Source organism: Anoplopoma fimbria, chromosome 7 (assembly GCF_027596085.1).
Source record: "Anoplopoma fimbria isolate UVic2021 breed Golden Eagle Sablefish chromosome 7, Afim_UVic_2022, whole genome shotgun sequence".
In the NCBI taxonomy this organism is placed as follows: Eukaryota; Metazoa; Chordata; class Actinopteri; order Perciformes; family Anoplopomatidae; genus Anoplopoma; species Anoplopoma fimbria.
The window spans coordinates 5424150-5441947 of record NC_072455.1 but is presented as its reverse complement, the minus strand read 5'-3'; the positions used below and the strand labels follow the sequence as shown (position 1 = coordinate 5441947).

The following is a 17798-nucleotide window of genomic DNA, read 5'->3' as shown; positions in this document are numbered from 1 at the left end:
TTTTGTTCTGCAGTTTGTAGCTGTGATTTTGTGACATTTTTGGAGTTAAGCTGGCAGTTGGGATTTGTTGATTTATGAACAATCTATGTATGTTTTTTCTCTGTGGGCCAAATAGGTGAGTTTCTAGACGGCATGTGCGTGAGTCACACAATACACACAAACACACCTTCTGAGTCAGTCAGGCTTTATGGTCTTTGATGTGGTCACTACAGGGAGCTCTGTTTGTCTACATGACAATAAAAAGAAAAGAACGCAAACTTTATATGTCTGGATTGTAAAGAAACAAAAGGACTAACCGGGGAACAGAAACAGAAAAGACTCACTATGACAATGACGCCCACTCGCTGGTAATAGCTGGTTTCTTATTTTGGGGCCATTGCACAACATGGCGCAGTTCCAGCGGCCGTTGCTGCTTTGATGCCACTGTCAATGCGGTTTGACCGGCTTTCTGTAAACACTGCCATGTGGTTACATCTGTTTGTCTCTCTCTTCATGTGACAGTTTGAGAAAGTGCTTTTATCTGAGGTCATTTGAATTTAAATCTTCCAAGCTCATCTGCGGTAGAAGAAGAAAACCATGTCTGGATAACTATTCATAATCAGCATAAAAATTGTAAATATTTCAAGAAAAAGATTTAAACTTTTACTTATGTATCCCCGGCAATGTCTATATATCTTTAAAAAATATATTTTAGTAAAGAAAAACGACCACATATAATCTTCAGCACACCACAATTATAACTGTATTGGACAGAGGAGTCGAGGCCATTATTTTTATTTATTTTTGATAATGATAATAATAATAATAATAATAATAATAATAATAATAATAATATTAATTATTATTATTATTATTATTATTATTATTATTATTATTATTAGTGTTTGCTATTTTATTTTGGGATATAGCACTTTTTATTTGCTAATTTAACTATTTACCGGACTTTTATTTTATTTCTCTCTGAAGCACAGTTGTGCTGTTTTATTGAATTAAAGTTACCACAAGGAACGTTAAGGTGTGCATATTTTGTCCGTCCCTGTGGACACAAATGGTAGTGTTTCTGAGCACCAGACTCCCTCTAGAAAACCTCTCACTTCATTGCAGCAGGGGGTCTGACATGCTGCTCCTCTAAGTCCTGTTTCTGGTTTTCCTGTGCCTCCCTTCTAAACCTCCTACGGGGCCAGCAATGTATCCTGGGCTTCCAATAGCAAGGTGATGGTGTTGCGCTTCCAATGAGGGCTGGCGGATCAGCAAGGTGAAGCTCTGCTCCTTGACGTAGGATGAGCAGCTGAGCTCTCCTCCTCTGCTGGAGTCTGAGCTGATGAATCTCTGGTGAACTAGCATGAAGTCATTTGATTTTGTGCAGAATCAAACCCGATAGCATGGATGACTAGCATTACCAATAACATTTATTTATGAACCCTGATGGTTTTGTTTACTTATGAAGGTGAAGTTGAGACTTGTTCCTCACAGTATCTTTAAACACCTGTAGGCTACAGGGGCAGAAACCAAAACTCCAGAAACGGTCTGGTTGTTAAGAGGAAATCATTCCATCTCTGCTGTGTTTTTATCTGTACTATCACCCTGTGTGCATTCGCTTACCACCGCAGCCAACTACACTGATTTACTCTGTAATAATGCATAATTACGGCACAATTTGCAAAGAAATATCAAACAGGTTTGGCAAGCAGAAATGGGTGTGAATATTTGAGTAGACATAAAGACACTGCATAGTTTTAGCCTTAAGGGTGTGCTCCTGAACTAATAGTCAAGATATGTCGAACAAGTGATGACATGCCACATATGAAACCCTTTTTCCAGTACAATTCTTGTCCATACAAATGTTGCCTGGCAGGAGCTTATAAGATAAATACAATGTATCTGTTGCACAAACTGTAGAAAGTATATTTTACTGATTGACTGCTGAGAGCTTACTCCGATGAAATTACTCCTATTAATAAAGGTTTGTATTGGCTTCCAGTTATTCATAGATATATTGTTGTTATTGTTATTAACAAGTCCCATAAAAAAGAAAAACACAACCAACAACATGTTAATCTGTTACACTCATCCCCCAAGCCCACAAATCTATAAAAGTCATAAAAATGTCTCTAATATATACATACTTTAATTTCCTAAATAATAGTAACTATTTCCTCAAACATCTGGGCACTGTAGTTTTTAGGAAACTTCACTCAAACAGGAGTAAAACGTTAATGTGTTGGGAACTATTTTAAGCTGTGGATGGATACATATTTGTTGTGGTAGTCAGAATATATAGCAACAGGAGGGTGTTAGTAGTGTTTACTAAAAATAAATTGCAGTGTGCTCGCCTTGTGCAACAGTGTGGCTCATTGATGTGTTTTTAATAGCTTTTGGACAACAATGGAGCATTATGGCACAGAGGAATAAGATATGACAGACCTCGGATACCAAGACAAAACTTGTTAGTATGGTCAGTTCCTTGCGTTTTTTAGTGTTTTCATGGGATTTGCTGAAAATATAATAATAGAAAAATATATATATATAGTATGACCTTACACATCCTTAAAAGATTAACACTGGCTTCCATTTAAGTATGGGAAAAAGTATAAAGTACTGCTTTAATTTAAATATATCAGGTAGGTATCTTAGCCTTAGGGAACCAGTCATCTGTAACTGTATTAGAGACAAACATGGTTGCATTAACGGTAGTTACTATGCTCCTCATTATGCTCAACTCATGTCTGGCCTCGTTGTTCAGGAATTGAGAAGCCCTGTTAAAACCTGTTACACTTGCGCCACACTCCTACGCTTTACTACAGGATATATAGTTGTCTTGTCAAACCTGAGGCCTGTGCCAGATAAAACATGGTGTAGGATTCAGAAGTAAGACTCTTTATTAGTCACAAAATATGACAAGGCAAATTTGTTAAGGTATCTTTTGTAAGGCAGCCAAGTGTAAGGTAATCATTCATTTTAAAAGGCCCCTTTTTTGTTTTTTCTCTTTTAGCATTTCTATTGTCTGCTAACAGCGATACAGCAGGAACATTTCTCTTTGAAAAACAAGAGTAAAAACAAACTGTAATATTGTTATAACTTCTCTATTTTTCACTAAAAAAGGAAAAATAAATGTCCTGAGGTAAATCTTGAAAAACATTCACCAATATTCTCTCTTTGGCAGGTGACAAAAATGGACCCTTTAGTGAACAACTCCTCCATTTGGACAACTGTCCATCCAAACAACATTGTCACCAACACTGGCCCCAACATTGGCAACGCTATGGGCGGGCTCATTCTGGGCCTCGTCTTTCTCTTGGGCTTCCCCGGCAACGTCTTCATCATCTGGAGCATCCTGGCGCGCTCCCGGAGGCACTCCGTCACCACCCTCCTCATCCTCAACCTAGCCATCGCCGACGGCTCCCTGATGGCTCTCACCCCGTTCTTCATCACCTACCTGGCGATGAATAAGTGGGTGTTTGGGAATGTGATGTGTAAGATCCTCTTCTACCTTTGTTTGGTCAACATGTACGCATCCATCCAGCTCATCATGCTCATGAGCATCTACAGGCTGGTGGCGGTGCTGTGGCCTCAGCGCGTCGGCATCATCACTGGCCGCAAGACTGTGATGCGCGGGCTGGCGGTGGTGTGGGTGCTGGTGATGGTCGCCTCCATTCCAGCTATGATCTTCAGAAAGCAGGACAAGCCTACGTCTAAGTGCGAATCTGTCCATGAGAAACGCGACGATGTGAGTAATTAAAAATCGTGATAATCTTGATATTATCAAAAACAATTGAGCGCTAATGCTGCAAAACCCTCTAAATGTGTTAGTTGAATAACAGAAATGCTTGGAATGAAGATCATCTGAAGTGTCGTCCGACCACTTCTGAAAGCAAAGGATGGTTTCAGATGCTGCTAGACAAACGGATGCCCTAAACTGGTGCCATTTGAATGAACAGGAAATACGCTTTCTCTGCCTTCTTGCAGAGAGTTAGAGGAGAAGTTCGATACCACAGTCTAATGTCTGCTCGCTAAATATGATCTATTGGGTTAGCTTAGCATAAAAATTGCAACCTCTAGCCTGTGAATGAGTCAAACAGGCAAATACAATGTGCTATTTAATAAGATAGCTTGAGAGTTTTCATTTTTGCTAAGCTAAGCTAATCACCAATGGGACACAAATCGTTTTTTAGGCACGAAATAACGTTACAGAACAAAAATTTGGTTTAGGCAACACATCCACTTAATTTGGTTAAGGAAAAACATCGTAGTTCAGGCTTAAAATAACTATGTTCAGTTAGGTCTATGCAACAAAAAAAAAAGTTAGGTTTAGGGAAACCGCCACAAACATTAGGTTTGGGCAACAAAACCACAACGCGGTGTCGAGCTCTGGTCTTGTGGTTGAAAGTCCTGTGTTTGTTGGAACCATCCACCTCCTCTCCAACTTGCCAACAGTGCTCTTTCTCAATATTTAATTCTACATCACTAGCTCTGCGGATGAATTGAATTTGTGTGCCCACCATGAAAAAAATTATTCTAATTGACTTTCCATTGGCATAGTTTTTGTCCTGAACAACAGGACAAACACTGATAATTAATGCCAATGTACCCAAAACCAATAGATTGTGTATCTTGTCTCTTAAAGCAGACAGTTAAGCTTTGCAATATAAAAAGACTTAAATCCCATTGGCATGTCTAGATTTTGAAACACTATCCTCTCGCTTCCTTTTTGGGGTAGCCGGCATGTAATTTCATGTAATGCTGAATGTTAATGAATATTCAATTCTATTCTCTCATCTTATCTTCCATGCACAGGTGGTTCTCCAGTACACGCTGGAGCTTGTGTTTGGCTTCTTAATCCCATACGTTGTCATTGTAGTCAGCTACATCTGCATCTTACGGCGGCTCCGACAGACCAAGTTCCGCCGTCGCATTCGTAGCGAGAAGCTCATCCTGGCCATCGTGTTGACCTTCTGCCTCTTCTGGTTGCCCTACCACGTCATCAACATGGTGCAAGTATGTCATACATCCTTCTTCAGTCTTTAAATGTATTCACTGCGTGCCCAGGTCTAATAGCATCACGTTTTCAGAGTTATTAACTCATCCATTCTTCCATTGTCCTCAGGTTACATGGGCTTTGTATCCACCTGGTGCAGTTAAAAACAAGTAAGTGATGACACAACAACTTGCATGCCTCTTATTTTGTAAAGCTAATGTTAAAAATTCAAACACAAACCAACTATCAGTGTTATAATGCGTTCCATGGTCTACAGCTGGGAGTTGTGTAAGATTCAAATTGAGCCATTTAATGCAGAATTCTGGGGCTGTTTGACACCACTCGTGGGTGTTCGATTAGCTTAGCTTAGCATACTGGGAGCAGGTGGAAACCACTAGCCTGGCTTACTTATAAGAGAATATTTGTGGTATCTGTGGTACTACTACTTTTACAAGTAAGTTTTTCATTATGCATATAGTCTCTGAACCTTTTATTTACATTCTGATAAAAACAAAGTCAGTCATTTGTTCCTACTTAAATGTTCTCCTCACTTCTCCACCCCCAGACTGGAATTAATATGGCAAAAGACCCGAGCTGTCACCTCTGCCATAGCCTTCATCAGCAGCTGCGCCAACCCAGTGCTCTACTTCTTCGCAGGAAAGTCATACATCCGGCGAGAAGGGATTGCGTTCATGGCCCGCTTGTTTGAGGGCACAGGGCTGGACTCGGCCTCCAGGAAGAGCCGACAGAACAGCCAGAACAGCCGTGACAAAGACAAAGAGGCGGATGCCGTCATGCTAAAGGACAAAGAGCAAGACTCTGTTACCAACTCAAACTCTAATACCAAACCAGTGAAGAATGGTAACTAGAGGACACGAGATTCTGAGGGCTGCAAGCTGATGTTGTTCCTTCAGGCTATAAAATGAAGCCACTGAGGCCTTTGAATCGACGTCCAGTTTCAAAAACTTCATCGGGGTTGAACGTGCACAGCTGGTTCCTGCCAATCAAGAAAGGATTCAGCAGCTGACACAAATGTATATTTGATGAGTTATGAGCCTCGCTCTGCGCTGAACTATTTCATACGGAAGAAATGTGGATTATTATCCAGGACCCAGGTGGTGCCTTATGAATGTACACAATTTTTCTCTGCCATTTTGTTAATGCAATGTTTTATTTGTCAAAATGCCTGACGGAAGCATCGAACTGAAAATGTAAAAATTACTATACCTCAGTGACGAGCACAAATTGAGAGCTTGGCACTAAACTTTGTTTTTATAATATTCGCACTGATGTGTTTCGCTTTGCTTGCTTCTCTCATACATCTGTTGGTCTGTTTTAAAGCTGCATGAATACATTTCTTTTACCACACGAGGGCAGTGGAACAAGCTGTAAACACAACAATGACACAGAAAGTTGATATGGTGAACTTATTGGTAACAAACCCAAAGAACTTTTAGCATTCATTTGCAGTCGTGTTTCAGGCCACCTGATGAATGTAAAAAAAAAATACACGGCTCTTAAGCTGCTGAATGCTCAGCTATGTCTGATGTTTGATGCTGGGCAGGTAGTGCACAGTGGGTTTATGAGACCTTATTTTAGCTGAAAACATATGCCTTATTTTGCTGGAACAATGAGAACAGAGAGAGGGAATCAAAACATTAAAGTGTTGGGCCGTAAAATCAAAACCATAATCTGAAAAAAATGAAAATAAAACTGCATAGAGCTGATGGGAACTGCAGAGCTGATTGATGATTGTCTGTGCGTTTGGGGACTCCTTGCACAATAGTCATATTCATTTGATTAGAAGGCCAGACTGCTCCTTTAATGTAACACTTCAACACTAGCGTCAACACACATTTCATGGATTTCAGAAAGAGTCTGGTTTGGTCTGTGCTTTGATTAGTGCAGCTTTAAAGAGAAAATCCTAAAGAGATAAGATAAGAGATAAGATAAAATAATCCTTTATTAGTCCCGCAGCAGGGAAATTGGAAATTGAAAGGATTATGCTGATTAAACTGGAATGTTTTGATATTTTACTGTGTGCATGCTCAGTAAAAAATGAAATGCAGAAATATATACAAAAGGAAGTGAAGTTTTTTTTTTTTTTCTCAGACTGTGAAGCACGGTCCAACAGCAGAATATGCTGTAAATCTGAAGTCTGGTGCAAGCGAGCAGACAATGCAGATACTAGAGACAAGCTTTAACACTCATGTATCAACAAGCTCCTGACAGTTTACAGGAATATTCACTGCCTTCACTTATCTACCCTCATGACAACCTCTTGAGCGGTTCATTCCCACTCTTCCCGAAAATGATATCATCAGTTTCGCAACACTGTGTGGGTCCACATGATATCCACATCTTTCTCTTTCTTAATGTGATTTTAAATGTCTGTGCCAATAAGCTGCATTGTTGGTGCAGTGTCAACACTTTCCCCATATAATATCATGTAGTATTTAGTGCACTGATCGGAAATAATAAAATAAAACATGTAAGAGGAACCACGGCGACGTCGCAACCCTACAGCTGGCTTCCTGTTGTCACTGGGCTTCCCCTAACATGAATCCTCTTACTCAATATTTGTACCTTTCTCCACATGCAGTCCTCAGAGCAAAGAGGGAAGCCCGGGAGTCAACAGTAAATCAGGCGAGCTGTAAAATTAACCTTTTTGGAGTGGAGCTGCAGTTGTTGCCTTAAAAAAAAGAGATCAGCAATTGAAGGTCAGTATACAAATTCAATTTATTAAAACATCCTGATAGCAAAACTTGAATCATTTCCAAAGTTTCCTCTGGAGATCACAGAGTTTGACAAAAATGTTAAAATGTCTTCTCTTAAATCTGGGCAGTAGGATTCGTGAATCTTTATAAAATGTGAAAATTTCTGAAAAAAATCTTAATTTCCTTGTTTGTCAAAATGAACAAGACTATTTTTGAATTATCTTTTGTTTTGTGTGAAACGTGTGTTTAGAGATTACGTGGTAAAAAACAGAACTATTACATAAATTATAATAACTGACTAGATTATTAGCGTCTGCTAAATGATGTAATGTAATGTAATGTAGATTCATTCAGCATATACTGTGCTTCTGCATAAGATCATAACATTCTAGGGTTTATTTGGAGTACCAGAGAAAATGTAAAGAGGTGCTGGCTGGTTTAAGCAATATGGGATCTAAGCTCTCAGGGATTTCAGCAAGTTGTAATGAGAGCTTAGAACATAAAAAAAATAAAAAATAAAATGCATCAGCTTTCCCCTCCTTCTTTGACTTATTATGCCTAAAAAAAGAAAAAAACTAAAAAAGACAAAACAATATCCACATAATGTAGGAATAAAAATAGGTAAAAGTACAAATTTTCCGTGCATGAATTCAACATATATTGTAGTCCTTCATAAGACCTTAATGTTCTCAGATATATTTGGACAATTAAGGAAAATGTAATGAGGTGATGACTGGGTCAAGAAATGCGGAAACCTTTTTAATTTGAACATTTCATAAAGTTTTGATGAGAGCTTAGAACTTTAAAAAAAGAGAAAGAAAGAAAGTAATACAGTTTTGAACCCTACTATCTGCGAAGAGGCAACTCATGACCTTTGACCCCTCTTATGATGCTTACAGGCAACCTAGCTTTCCACCACATTCCAGAAACATGTTGTGTAGAGATAAACTTATGTTGTGCAATATTTCTCAGCATTGAAACCTTAACCTCAAAAACCTTAACACAACATATCCTGTTTCCTGCCCTGTTTGTCCGTTGAAAGGTTGTGTCAGTTTCACAGTTTTCGAAGCCAAACTCAGATTCTTCAGAGGCTTTTCCTGATGGAATCCAATATCACCGCCTCCACCCAGCCGCCCTCCTCTTCTCTGCCCATCAGCCACCAGGTCGGCATCGCCATCCTTGCCCTGGCCTTCTTGCTGGGCTTCCCCGGGAACCTGTTTGTGGTCTGGTCGGTGTTCTGCCGGGTGAAGAAGCGCTCGGTGACCTGCTTGCTGGTGCTGAACCTGGCTATGGCGGACGCCTTCGTGCTGCTCAGCGCCCCCCTTTTCATGCGCTACCTGGCCGGAGGCCGCGGCTGGGAGTTTGGCTCGGCGGCGTGCAAGCTGGTGCATTACCTGTCCAGTGTGAACATGTACGTGTCCATTTACCTCATCTGCCTGATGAGCATGGACCGCTGGCTGGCCGTGTCAAGGCCCTTTCTGTCGCAGAGGATGAGAACCAAGCGCTCCCTGCTGGGTCTGCTGCTGGGGGTCTGGGTGCTGGCGTTCCTCCTGTCACTGCCGATGCCTTTCTACCGCAGGTGAGACAAACAATGTCCTTTTTTGATCTGTTATGTTGAGGTGTTCATGGCTGCTGCAAAGGAGAGGGGAGCTGAAGTAGAGTAAAGGTAATGTCAACTGTGTGTCTGTCAAAAAAAAGGGAAGAAAAAAGTTTTCTGCAAACTCTTTCTAAAAAAAAAACCCCCAGCTAAATTATTGATTTTCTTTATTGTGTCTTGAAGCTGTAATTTTTAGTGTAAACTGAGGTGTACTATGGAATTTTTCTTGTCACAATTCAGTTCTTTAAGATAATCTTTTATTAGTTGTGTTACAGCAGCAAAAGGGGACAGGATGACAACAGAAGGCATCACAACAGAAAAACTAAATATAGTAAAAATAATAAAAATAAAAATAAAAATAAAAAAAAAAAATAAAAAATAAAAATAAAAAAAATAAAAAATAAATAAATAAATAAATAAATAAATAAAAATAAATAATAATAGTAAGTAGTTGAAAAATATAATAGTAGACAATAAAGATAGCTTTTTTATTTATTTATTCACGAGAGTATTTATAAGAATAAAGATTTTACTTTTTAATCTAACAATGCTGGGGAATGTCAGCAAATTGAAAAAATAAAAAGACTTTAGAAGATACCAATTTTCTATTTTGTTTCATAACAAACAAACTCTAATCAGAAATATGGTTTCTTTAATTCATTTTTGACCATTTTCAAAGCCGTGTTCAAGTATTGGGTGTGGCGCCTAGGGTTTAAAGCGCTTACCTTGAACCATCACTAATTAAACCACCACTGTAGAAAAACCTTTTCGTGAGCTCAAAGTAATCCGATGTGAGTCACTCAAACTAAATGTTGATTAAACAAGAAACAAGTTCAAATTCAGACAAGGAGCTCATTGAGTTTAAAATCAGGCCTCAACTTCCTTTTCTCCAGCTTGTTTTCTTAATTGGAGCTCTTTGCAAATGTGAAAAGTCGCAAACAATTTGGGACAACAGATTGCAGCAAGACATGAAAATATCTGTCTGTTGTGGTTTGACCCTTTTGGTGTTTTACACCAATGCAATAGCTGAGTGAGAAAACTGGGAAATACCCTGATGTAGGTGTGGTCTAACAAGATTACACTTCACCTCCAGGTCAAATCCAATTGAGGCTGTTCTCCTAGTTAGGTGGAGTTTGGAAAAGGATGCAAACTACCAAAACTGATAGGCAGTGAGCTAAAACACATTTACGTCCTTAAAAATCTAGAGAGATAGTTCCTCTTCACTAGTGTTTTTTTTTTTTGGGTCTCATGTATCTGTTTGTGTGTGTGTACCATTTTTTTTAAAGGGTGCTTAATAGTTTTGCCATTATTGATCTTCCATACATAAAGGTGAATTGATGGCAAGAGTGACTTGGAAGCTTTGTCTCTCAATTGTCATAGATTTTATGAACGTTAAGACAATTACTGATATAAGTTACTAATAATTATATTTTGTCACAGATCGGACTGAACACTGTACTCAGTATATCTACTGTCACATTCACTTTCTATTTGTGTTTTTCCTCCTCCTCTACTGAAGTAATCTCCTGAAAAGAAACAATTTGACTTATTGCCTACCGCACTGGGGAAACGTGGGCCACCGGGTCTTCCAGTACCTGTTTGAGACCATCATGGCCTGCCTGGTGCCCTTCTCCCTCATCAACACCTGCTACTCCTCCGTCATCTGCCGGCTGCAAAGCGCCAAGTTCCAGCGCAGAGGGCAAGGGAGCCGCCTCATCCTGATGATCATCAGTGCCTTCGCAGTGTTCTGGCTGCCCTATCACATCGTCAACATCATAGAGGTGATTGTGTTGAGCTTTTTTGTTGATGGATGAGATGCCAAACGTGCAAGTAGTCAGATAATGTGGTGTTTTTGAGGTAAAATGTATAACAGGACATTAAAACACAAATATTATCGAAATGATAAAACACCCTAACCCTAACCCTAACCCTGAACAGTTACGAAAGGTAAATTCAGAGACACATTACTGTCTTTAAACCTGCAGGGAAACCCTATTAAAATGTCAGTTTGGGAAAGTTGGACTATCAAACTGTTGTGATGAATAAACACATAGGTTGGCGATAACCTTCAACCATCAATTATCACCATCAGTAAACAAAACTTCATATTTTTCATCATTTCAGTGCTGCTTACTTGACGTATCAATAACTATATATATTTATAATTTAATTCACTGTATATTTTCAAATAGAGTGACTTTTTACTCAACTTCAGAATGAACAACAACCTAATTCGAATCCCCCGAATTCCCATAATTTCCCGGTTTTATGAATATCATATTTTAAGACTCTGCTTACTGTTGATGGTGTTTGTTGACTGTGAGTGAGAACAGTATTCCTTCTTAGAGATAATAGGTAACTTCACCAGCCTCATTGTTTTTGAGCAGGCCTGTTTTTTTTTGGGCTGTTTTTATTCTGTTTCCTCCCTTCCTCTAACCTCCCTCTCCATCCACCAGGTGGTGGGTCTGCTGCAGATTAGCGAATCGGTGATCGGCGCGGCCACTACAGCTCGTCCGAACGTCACGGCCTTTGCCTACTTCAGCAGCGCCGTCAACCCCATTCTCTACGTGTTCGCCGGCAGCTCCCACATCCGCAAGGCCGGCCTCAGCTTCATGGGCAAGCTCTTCGAGGCCACCAACTCGGAGAGCCGGAGCACGTCCATCTTCACCCGTAGCAGCCGCTCCAGCCGCAGCGCATCTTCACCCGACGAGAGCACTGTCCTGCAAACGCTGTCGACCAAACTGGGGAGGCCTTTCAAGGGCAAGAGCAAGGACCGGAGTGGCAGTGTGGCGGGCAAAGAGGACGACGGGCCTGAACTCAAGACTCTGACCAGTGTTCAGCAGAAAGAGTAGCGCTTAAGCTCCAAAGCCAAGCTGTTTTCCTTGGACTACTTTTCTTAATTAATTGATTAGACACAGACTCGTGATCCCCAGAGGATGCATCCTAATGACTTTGCCACCAGAGGCTCAAAGTTTTCCCTTATTCAAATACATCTAAAAGCATATATTTGATTGATTGGCACTTATTTTGTACACACATTCATGATCCCCAGAGGATGAATCATAAGGACTTTGCCACCAGATGGTAAACATTTTTACTTATTCAATGAAAATCTAAAAACATAGATTTGAGGGATTGGCACTTATTTATGTTCCCCAGAGGATGAACCCTAATGACTTTGCCACCAGAGGGTCAACGTTTTCACTTATTCAATGAAATCTAAAAACATATATTTGATGGATTGTCACTTATTTCATACACAGATTAATGTTCCCCAAAGGATGAATCGCAATGGTTTGTGTGAACCCAGCTTCTCGTAGTGCCACTTTGAGTTTGGCATTTGTGGTTTTGAGTGAAATGCCTCGAAAACTATTTCATCGATTGGCGTGAAATGTGGCACACATATTTATGTTAATGACCAAATACCTGCAGTACAAATACCTTGACATTCCCATCAGCCTTAGCTGTACTTTGTGTCTACTGCTAATTATTGAGCATGCGAACACGCTAAAGTAGAATGGTGCATGTAGCTCAATGCACCACTGTTCCTCAGTATAAAGCCCCAGAGAGCTGCTAGCATGGCTTTGTAGAAAAAAGGACTGTTTACTTTCAAAGCATTACCGAGAAAACATTCTTACTTGTCTTTGCTTGTTTTTCTTATCAAAGCAGTGTTGATCCAGAAATGTACAAAGTCATTTGTTTGCATATTTTATATGATTTTTTTGTCATGTCCTTTTAGCATTTAAAACCCTTTTTTATTTTTTACATATTATTAATAATGATTCATGTATTTTTTGTGTATGTAAATTATCAAATATATTCTATATGTCTGGGAATTGCTTTCTTTTTTTTTTTACATTTATAAAACAAAAGACAACATATGTTAACTTAATAAAGCTTTCTTAATGTTGAATTTCCGCTGCAGTGTCTTTTTCGCAACAGGTCTTTCAAAATGAAAGCAATTGAGCAATGTTCAGCAGCATGAGCAGATCACTTCTTATGAAACATTTCACCAAAGCATGCTTCCGATCACTCTGCATCATCTCTGACCACGATTTCACAACCCCTGACTCAAACGTTCAATCTGCCAGCTGCCATGCGGTTGATAGTTAGTCTTAAAAGTTTTATGAATCAGATTGCAAGAGTGGAAATTTTTCAAGTCATATTTCAAGCTGGTGAGTGCCATACATCAGTAGATTTGATCGTGAAAACTAGTAGTACAGGATGATGATGAAATGCTGGTGGCATAGTAGCAGCTGTAGCAACCAAGATGCCCGTTGCTATAAGAGATGTGTAATAACAATGTCACAATTCCACACACTTTCTTCATAGGGACCATGATAAATCTCAAGTTCAAAGGTTTATTCTTGACCTTGGAAATAGTTTATATTACATTAGAAAGCTTTATTAATCCCTAGTGGGGAAACTTGTTTACTTTTTACCATATTTTATTGTATATTTTCATATTTCTATTTTTAAATAATGTCTTTAGTATTGCACTGTGTTTGTTATTTACTGTACCCACCAATTAATTAATCACCTTGCCAAATTCCTTGTATGTGTGACGTACGTGGCAATAAACAGCTTCTTATTCTGATTCTGATTCATTTGCCACCAAATCAATTCATACAGACAACAACGAATAGACGCAGCTATAACTACAAATCAGAAAACACAGTGCAACGAATAAACTTCAGCCATAAAAAAACTACTTGAGAAATGATTTACAGCAAAAAAGCAACATCTAAAAACCACATTTAACAGTGTTTATTAAAAATCGGAGCAGAAGGAGCTCAGCATGAAAGAAGACTAAGATTCCCTGATTAAAAAAAAAAAAATGCTTTTTTGCTGATATCAAATATGCTTAGCTTCCTCATGAAGAAAGGTCTCGACCGATTCTTTTTTTAATGCAGCATCAGTGTTCTTCTTTCCAGTTTAATTTACTGTCCAGGTGGACTCCGAGATATTTGAATGAGTGGACAATTTCTATCTGCTGACAGGTCTCCTTCTTCTCTGTAAAATCAATAACTAGATTAGAAAAGCTTTATTAATACCCGGCGGAGAAACTCATTTGCCACCAGTTCAACTCATACATACAACAATGGACATAGTTGATTATTTGGTCTTTCCAACATTCAATTTAAAGACATTTTCATCTCTCCAATGATGGTGATTCAACCTCTTGTTTATAGGTCAGGTCATCGCCTGGGGTAAGTGCAGTGTCCTCTGAATATTTGGGGATTTTACAGGACACCTTACCTTAAAAAAACAAACTCTGGACTGTGTGGAATTCCCCACCACATTTACAACTACTTGAATTAAATCATGTGAGCCTCCTGTTTTATAAAAGGTGAATTAATCCTGTTTTTTGAAGGCCTAAATGACCCCCCCTTTGGACTGTGTTTAAGCCAAGCAGAATAAAAGAGTTTGATGAGGAGTTGAAGAGTTGTATGTATCATTTTAAATGTAGTAAAACAACATTTTTATGAGGTGATGTTTAAGACAAAGTAATCTTTTGTAATGATACTTCATTTAATTTTCTTATTAGTTTTAAATGTCTGAAGGAGTACCACAAGACAAATTACACCCATAAATGAAGAAGCTGATCAGGAAAGGTTTATTTCTTTCTTCATAGTTTCTTAAACACATCAGCAACGCTTCAATCAGTGATTAACACGAATGACTGTTTGCCTCATTTCCTTTGTAATCTGTTTAATCGCCCTTTTTTTTTCTTTATTGTCTTCACACAGCCTATCCAACACACACACACACACACACAACACACACACACACACACACACACACACACACACACACACACACACACACACACACACACACACACACACACACACACACACACACACTACTATCGCTGATGACAGGAAGCTGTTTTTGAACGGTTAAATAGGACAAATCTGTTGCAAAAAGCAGAGGACTGGTTGCTGTGGCTTGTGTGACCTCGTTTAACATCGTTTCGGATTGAAGTGGCTGATTGAACTGTTGGAGAGTCAAATGGCAAAAATAATTTCACGTTCTTGGAATCTACACAGATGTCAGCTCGTTAAATATGACGTCGGTTTCCCCGTGTTTGATACGTCCAAGTTAAAGTCTCCCTTTGTACTTTATCGGCGCTCTGAGAAAGCTTTGACCTTATTTAACACTTCGACCAGTACAGCAAGAATAAACTTACATAATTAATTCAGACAATTAAAAGTGTACAAACCCACTCACACACAATTACCCTTACCATTCCTTCATAAAAGGGGGTAGTCCAGCACTTTCTTAATGTAAAAAGGGACCCATAAGAGACATATGAGAATCAAGGTCAAACTACTCTTATGGGTCAAAAAAAAAACACTTGATCGTACATTTCCCATAATGCAACCGATTGCGTCCTACCTTCACATCCTTCCTGCCCACATGATTCAATCTCAGAGCTCCTAGTTCCTAGTTTTTTCGAGGGTGTTCTGATGAAATCCGGATGAGATCAGACTCAAGGATGTCCTTCAGACCCATAAAAGGTTTCATACAACTGTTTTTTACAGGATGATGAGTAAACTGACCTTGACTCAATTGTGAAACTGCTCAGATTTGTCTCAGACTCTTCTTCTCTCAGACTCAGTGTCTCCGATGTGCCTATTATAATTAACAAAGGTTGCCCTTAAGCATCCATCTGTAGCTGTGTATAAGAGTTCTTTCAACAACATCAAATTCATTATTTTAGCTGTTTTATATGATTGCTCTTTGGGATTTTCTTGAGCCAAATAAAAGAATCAGCCAGTGCTTGAATGACAGAATTCAGAAGACAGGAAGTTGCATGAAACAAGCTGTCAGATCTGTGTCTGGATGTGACACAGTTGCCATAGCAATGTACTCAGTTAGTATCCGTTGCTGTGTTTGCTGAAGATCCTCCCACCACGTATAACCGTCCATCAAATTCAGTTGCCCATGGTGACGGATGAGGTCGAGGCAGGGCGCTGATGGAGGATTCACATAACTTGATGAATCCTTCAGTGTTAAACTCGGTGTTCTCCTCAGGAGTGTAGCATCCAGGTATGCACCGTCGTCATGGTTACCACCCAGAGCAAAGACCTGATGGTCCAGCCACTGAAAAGTAGTCCCTTTTGTCCCAGCATGGCAGGGAGTTGTTCCCATTTAGGAAATAAAATGTCATTGCTACCACAAAAGTGTTTTTCTTTTAGTGTGGATGGTGAGGAGTCTGACACTGATGGTGAATGATGTTTAATTCATGTCTAACTTTGTTTAAGGGCCCAATAGCTCCCCCTAATGTCATGTTTTTAAAACTGTCAACTGTCAAAACATTAACCATAGTGTTGCATAATCGTGCTGGATGGCAAGTTGCTGGATATGGGACGAATTCTCGGTTCATTGTTATGAAAAGTCTTTTGAGTTTGGTAGGTTAGAGCGAGTATCACTGACACCACACATTAATGGAAGGGGTCATTATCTCAATTAGCGACTGATGGAGAACACCTGGGTGATGCCAGGATCAGCAGAGGAGAAGAGCTGTGTCAAACAGAGACGACAACACCTTTTACCCAATAAACCAAACCCTGAACTGCCTAAATGAAAAAAAACTAAAAGAAGGTCTGGGTTGAAGCAGCTTTGCAGGATGATGTGTTGCTTCCAGGATACATATCTAAACTTGCAGCTTTGGGTGAGTCAAACCTGTCCACTCAGCTTGCAGAACCACGCACTCAAGTTGCGGGCATGTTCAGTCGATTGTAAACTAAATCTCCTGTAGTGTCGTCATCTTTTAAAATCTTCACCCTGTTAAAACAGTCAGAGAAAAGAGTAAAGGCTACATGTCAGTCCATTAATTGATTAGTTGATCGGCAGAAAACAATCTCGACCGTTGTTTTTTTTAAAAAAGGACCGGATCTAGTTTCCCAAATGTTAATATTTGCTTTTCTCTTAACATTTAAGTTTGATGTAAACTGAATACCTTCCGATTTTTGACAAGCTATGGGAGGATATAACTTGGTCACCTGTGATTTATATTGTGACATTTTTCACTATTTTCTGACCTGAAGAATATTATTGTCCAATTAATGTCTCATTTCCATTTTACAGGCATAAATACACCATCAAATTCTAAACGTTTAACACTTGGAACAAAAAAATTTACTATTATTAATAATATTAAAACTATTCTCTATTTCTGAATCCCACTTGCTACACACACACACACACACACACACACACACACACACACACACACACACACACACACACACACACACACACACACACACACACACACACACACACACATCCCCTATGTCAACTTAAAAGTATATAATTTCCAATTTGATGAAATGAAAGGAGATGCTCTCATTTCAAATAATGGAATAAATATTTTTTTGCCACAGAGTCATTCTTCTTCATATCACCAGGTGGAGCCAAAGTGGAATAATTTTAAATCCTATGCAGAGTCACTGACAGGAATCCTGTACCAACAATATTAAACTGTTCACCTGTAAAA

At 39.2% G+C, this 17798-nt stretch overlaps 2 protein-coding genes across 2 annotated transcripts; both read left to right on the top strand.

Moving 5' to 3' along the window:
- The first annotated feature begins 3172 nt into the window (after positions 1 to 3172).
- On the top strand, positions 3173 to 5844 carry ltb4r2a (leukotriene B4 receptor 2a). Its single transcript, XM_054601984.1, has 4 exons — positions 3173 to 3727; positions 4795 to 4995; positions 5105 to 5145; positions 5541 to 5844. Exons 1-4 carry the CDS (start codon positions 3173 to 3175, stop codon positions 5842 to 5844), a joined length of 1101 nt encoding a protein of 366 aa, XP_054457959.1.
- Positions 5845 to 7591: 1747 nt separating this feature from the next.
- ltb4r (leukotriene B4 receptor) lies at positions 7592 to 13171 on the top strand. Its single transcript, XM_054601264.1, has 4 exons — positions 7592 to 7695; positions 8735 to 9271; positions 10809 to 11070; positions 11746 to 13171. Exons 2-4 carry the CDS (start codon positions 8793 to 8795, stop codon positions 12139 to 12141), a joined length of 1137 nt encoding a protein of 378 aa, XP_054457239.1. The 5' UTR covers positions 7592 to 7695; positions 8735 to 8792; the 3' UTR covers positions 12142 to 13171.
- The last annotated feature ends 4627 nt before the right edge of the window (positions 13172 to 17798 follow it).

What these genes read in the sequence shown, in the direction of transcription:
- ltb4r (XM_054601264.1), top strand. Translation starts at nt 8,793, where the DNA reads ATGGAATCCAATATCACCGCCTCCACCCAGCCGCCCTCCTCTTCTCTG. An exon ending in CCGATGCCTTTCTACCGCAG is followed by an intron (nt 9,272 to 10,808) that starts GTGAGACAAACA and finishes CCTCTACTGAAG; the next exon opens with TAATCTCCTGAAAAGAAACA. An exon ending in ACATCGTCAACATCATAGAG is followed by an intron (nt 11,071 to 11,745) that starts GTGATTGTGTTG and finishes TCCATCCACCAG; the next exon opens with GTGGTGGGTCTGCTGCAGAT.
- ltb4r2a (XM_054601984.1), top strand. Translation starts at nt 3,173, where the DNA reads ATGGACCCTTTAGTGAACAACTCCTCCATTTGGACAACTGTCCATCCA. An exon ending in TCCATGAGAAACGCGACGAT is followed by an intron (nt 3,728 to 4,794) that starts GTGAGTAATTAA and finishes TTCCATGCACAG; the next exon opens with GTGGTTCTCCAGTACACGCT. An exon ending in CCTGGTGCAGTTAAAAACAA is followed by an intron (nt 5,146 to 5,540) that starts GTAAGTGATGAC and finishes CTCCACCCCCAG; the next exon opens with ACTGGAATTAATATGGCAAA.